Source organism: Xenopus tropicalis, chromosome 7 (genome assembly GCF_000004195.4).
Source record: "Xenopus tropicalis strain Nigerian chromosome 7, UCB_Xtro_10.0, whole genome shotgun sequence".
NCBI classification, from domain to species: Eukaryota; Metazoa; Chordata; class Amphibia; order Anura; family Pipidae; genus Xenopus; species Xenopus tropicalis.
This window is the reverse complement of record NC_030683.2, coordinates 122,670,635-122,675,740: the sequence shown is the minus strand read 5'-3', so window position 1 is coordinate 122,675,740 and position 5,106 is coordinate 122,670,635. Positions and strand designations below refer to the sequence as shown.

At 41.4% G+C, this 5,106-nt stretch overlaps 1 protein-coding gene across 1 annotated transcript; it reads left to right on the top strand.

The window, feature by feature from the left end:
* The first annotated feature begins 2,977 nt into the window (after positions 1-2,977).
* Positions 2,978-4,826, top strand: LOC101733212 (free fatty acid receptor 2). Its single transcript, XM_031906722.1, has one exon. It carries the CDS (start codon positions 3,068-3,070, stop codon positions 4,034-4,036), a length of 969 nt encoding a protein of 322 aa, XP_031762582.1. The 5' UTR covers positions 2,978-3,067; the 3' UTR covers positions 4,037-4,826.
* The last annotated feature ends 280 nt before the right edge of the window (positions 4,827-5,106 follow it).

The window sequence follows — 5,106 nt, the reverse complement described above, 5'->3', positions numbered from 1 at the left end:
ATTTACAGTAGGGGGTACACTATCCCTTATAATACATGAGTGATACTCAGAGTTCCCTGTATAACTCAGCCTGCAGCCTTGTGCCTTTATATGGGGGGCACAGAACCCCTCAGTGACTGCTAATATCCTTATCATTTACAGTAGGGGGTACATTATCCCTTATAATACATGAGTGATACTCAGAGTTCCCTGTATAACTCAGCCTGCAGCCTTGTGCCTTTATATGGGCACAGAACCCCTCAGTGACTGCTAATATCCTTATCATTTACAGTAGGGGGTACATTATCCCTTATAATACATGAGTGATACTCAGAGTTCCCTGTATAACTCAGCCTGCAGCCTTGTGCCTTTATATGGGCACAGAACCCCTCAGTGACTGCTAATATCCTTATCATTTACAGTAGGGGGTACATTATCCCTTATAATACATGAGTGATACTCAGAGTTCCCTGTATAACTCAGCCTGCAGCCTTGTGCCTTTATATGGGCACAGAACCCCTCAGTGACTGCTAATATCCTTATCATTTACAGTAGGGGGTACATTACCCCTTATAATACATGAGTGATACTCAGAGTTCCCTGTATAACTCAGCCTGCAGCCTTGTGCCTTTATATGGGCACAGAACCCCTCAGTGACTGCTAATATCCTTATCATTTACAGTAGGGGGTACATTATCCCTTATAATACATGAGTGATACTCAGAGTTCCCTGTATAACTCAGCCTGCAGCCTTGTGCCTTTATATGGGCACAGAACCCCTCAGTGACTGCTAATATCCTTATCATTTACAGTAGGGGGTACATTATCCCTTATAATACATGAGTGATACTCAGAGTTCCCTGTATAACTCAGCCTGCAGCCTTGTGCCTTTATATGGGCACAGAACTCCTCAGTGACTGCTAATATCCTTATCATTTACAGTAGGGGGTACATTAGTCCCTTATAATACATGAGTGATACTCAGAGTTCCCTGTATAACTCAGCCTGCAGCCTTGTGCCTTTATATGGGCACAGAACCCCTCAGTGGAGCACAAACCAATTGTTGTTATGTTCATATCAGTTTGTCCTTATTGATGTCCGTTCCCCCAGGCACAGGAATAAACATTGGCCTAAAGTATTTACTGGCTCAGCAGTGGAACAGTACTGGCCCGGGGTCATATTCCCATAAACAGCTAAAGAGCTGTTTTTTTCTGGTCAGGCTGTGTATAAAACAAAGGGAATTTACAAATATAACAATAATTTCCTTTAAAAAAAGTGCCGGATTGAGTGCTATTGGCATAAGGGACATTCAGCTCCCATCCGTTTCTACTTGTACCTATGGCGCATTTCCTTATTAATAGACTGTCAGGCTAATGGCCCTGAAAAGTAAAGCCCCTTGTAGTTTTCAAATGGGGGTCACTGACCCCGGCAGCCAAAAACTATTGCTCTGTGAGGCTACAATTTTATTGTTATTGTTACTTTATATCATTTATCTTTCCAATCAGTCCCTCACCTATGTATATTCCAGTGTTTAATTCAAACAGCTGCCTGGTTGCTAAGGTAAATAAGATCCTAGCAACCGCATAGCTACTTAAATGACACATGGAAGAACTGCTGAACAAAAAAGCAAAATAACTGAAAATCCACAAAAAATGAAGACTAATTGCAATTTGGCTTAGGATATTAATATCTTCATCATAACAAGAGTTAATTTAAAGTTGAACTACCCTTTAAATGGCCCTGTTCTTGCTCTCCTGTACTTGTATCCCCAACGATTATAAATTACCCTTTAGTTAATTAACTTTTAGTATTTTATAGAATGTCCTATTCCTATCAACTTTGCAATCGGTTTTCATTATTTATTTATCATTTTTAATTTATTTGACTTTTTCTTCTGCCAACTTTCAAATGGGGGGTCGCTGACCCCACAGCAAAAAAAACTATTGTTCTGTGAAGCTCCAATTTTATTGTTACTGTTTATTTTATTATTTATCTTCCTTTTCAGTTGATCTCCTACTCATATATCTAATTCTCATTTTAATCACTGCTTGGTTGTTAGGGTAAAAAAAACCCTAGCAACCAGATAGCTGCTGAAATACCAAACTGCGGTATGATGAATAACTGAAAAGCCACAAAAATTCGACCAATTGCTGATATTCTTAGAATATCAAAATCTACGCCACTGGAGCCAGTGCTCCTCAGTACAACACCAGCTTTCCCCGGCCTTCATCTGGGTTCGTAGAGACCTGGGCTTATATAAAGTAATCCTTTGTATTGACACTTGTTGGACCAGGTATAGAGCAAGGTCTTAAATCTTAAATATCCAAAATCGCTTCATAATTTCAGCTGATCACTAGTGTAGATATCTGCTAACCTAACCCCCCCCCAGTATCAGTTGTATACGTGATTACCATTAGAATACCATTAAGATATCCCTTGTTGGGTATGGGGGCTATAATGGGGCCCGTCTTGGGCTTTAGATCGACTGTCCTACCAAGACTTTGTTTTATAACAAGACTAGGCCTCAATGGTTTATCCAAACAAGGGCTAAACACCACCAAACATTTGTACATACCGTACACCCAACAAATTAAAATAGGGTGCCTATGCATTGGGCCTCGTTTGGATAAACCATTGATGCACAGACAAATTTTCATGTATCTCATTGTATTGCATTGTTTGTAAGAGTGAGGCCTAGTCTTGTTATAAAACAAAGTCTTGGTAGGATAGTCCATCTAAAGCCCAAGACGGGCCCCAGAAGCCAGAGTCAATGACCAGGAATAGTATAAAATATATGGGCAAGTTGGGGGACAATGAGGGCACAACAGCCTGAGGGTACCATGGGTAACTTGGAGATAACTGGACCAAGCCCAGTTTGGACACAGGGTCTCAGAATATTGGGGGAATACTTGGATCCCTCATTTTCATCCCTTGCAGATTTTATTAATCAGAAGCTTTGCAGCCATAACTAACTAACATACTAAACTTACAATATAGCCGGCTTCCTATAAACATTGCTTTTATCGTTGGTATTGGTCATTTGACTAATGTTGACTTTGTCTTTCATTTCAGAGGAGATGAATTCACCATGTCTCCATCACCAGCTCAGAGGAACACGCACCTGGCCATTTATTTTATCACCATCCTCACTGGATTTCCAACCAACCTACTGGCGCTCCACGCCTTGATCCAAAAGCTGCGCAACAAGGCCACGCCCAATGCCATACTCCTCTTCAACTTGACCATTTCAGATCTATCGTTCCTAACGTTCCTTCCTTTCAAGGTAGCAGAAATCCTTCAAGGCCAGTGGAAAATGCCATCGTTCCTGTGCCCTCTCAGTGGGTTGTTCTACTTCAGCACCATTTACTCCTCCACCTTGTTCCTGACTGCTGTCAGCGTAGAGAGGTTCCTGGGTGTGGCCTACCCTCTTAAGTACAAACTTTACCGAAAGCCCAGCTATGCCGCGGCCATAAGTGGTTTCCTGTGGGTTTGTTCCTTTGCTCACTGCAGCATCGTCTACGTTACGGAGTACAAAAATGATGCCAATGCCAGTATGAGGATTGTCTGTTACGACAACTTCACGGAGAAGCAGATGGAAGTCCTTGGACCTTTCCGCCTTGAATTAGGAATAGTGCTTTTCTGCTTTCCTTTTCTAATAACCTGCTTCTGCTACTGCAGCTTCATCAGGATTCTGGTATCTTCTCCGCACATCCACAGAGAGAAGAAGCAACGGGCCATCGGACTGGTCATTACCACCTTGAGCGTCTTCGCTATATGCTTCGCCCCTTACAACGCTTCTCACCTGGTTGGGTTTGTGCAGAGGAAGAACGTCTCCTGGAGGGATGAAGCTCTGCTCCTCAGTACACTCAACACTTGCCTGGATCCCATCATATTTTACTTCTCTTCCACTGCCGTACAGCATTCTTGCAGGAGGTGCTTAGTAAAGCTGGGCCTTTGTAAAACTCATTCAGCGCTAAAAAAAATTATCGGCGAACCCCACATTAAAACAAACCCGCCGGACATTTCTGACAGCCAGTTCCATAGCTCAAAACTTTAATATTTGTGACCATGACTTGTGATTTTGATGTTACTGTGGTTGCAAAACCATATAAAGCGGAGGTCATTTCCTGGGTCCCTGGGCATGTATCACAAGCATACAATGGAACATTCCATCAATATACAGACGTGTGACAATGGGTCCTGCAATGGTATAAGCCCAGGACATTTAGACATTCAACACTTGGTCAATGGAAGACTCAAAACAGCTGAGTAAAAAGAAAATAAACCTAAAAATCCAAATATATATATATATATATATATATATATAAATTTAAGGCCTACATTCAAGTATACACTGTGTATCATCTCTGGTACTAAACATCTCAGGGAATAAACAACTGTAGTGCAGACTCCCACACCTCTGTACATATAACCCACTTAATGGAAGATACAGACATTTATTGCAATGGTCAAAAACTGTGTGATACAGGTCTGTCTTGGTTAACAGTTCATGAATAGAAATATTGACTAATGGTAAATACGTGAAATGAAAACGTCCTCTTGTGACTACACCAATGGGAATGTGCCTCTATAGCAGGAGATATTTGTTTGAACCCCGATTTCTCCACCGTCCCCCTTTGGTTCTGTATAGGTTATACGCACAGCTGTTGAGTACATGGTGGTGTTCTTTGTTCCTATATTTAAAAGAAACTATAATTTAATATGTATATTTTTCCTTTTGGGTGTGTCTGTATAGTTATGTGATTCATTTCTTGATTCTCAGGGAGACTCGATGTGTTTGAACTGCAAAAGAAGCCTGAAAACAAATATATTTAACTTCAAATAAATATAAGACAAATTGATGAATAAACAATTGTCAGTGTTAGCATGTTATTTAATATAGACAAGATGCAAGATCATAGTTGTACCTGCTATAGTTCCAGGGGTACCCAGGGCACAAATAAGCACTCACCCCAAATCCCCCCCTAACTGGCCTTCAGGCTGGGCCCCCTTAGCCCATAACAAGGTTACAGATATATAGAAACATTGGGGTAACAGTCACCCTGCTATAGTTCCAGGGGTACCCAGGGCACAAATAAGCTCTCACCCCAAATCCCCCCCTAACTG

Coding starts and splice junctions, on each gene's coding strand:
- LOC101733212 (XM_031906722.1), top strand. CDS start 3,068: ATGTCTCCATCACCAGCTCAGAGGAACACGCACCTGGCCATTTATTTT.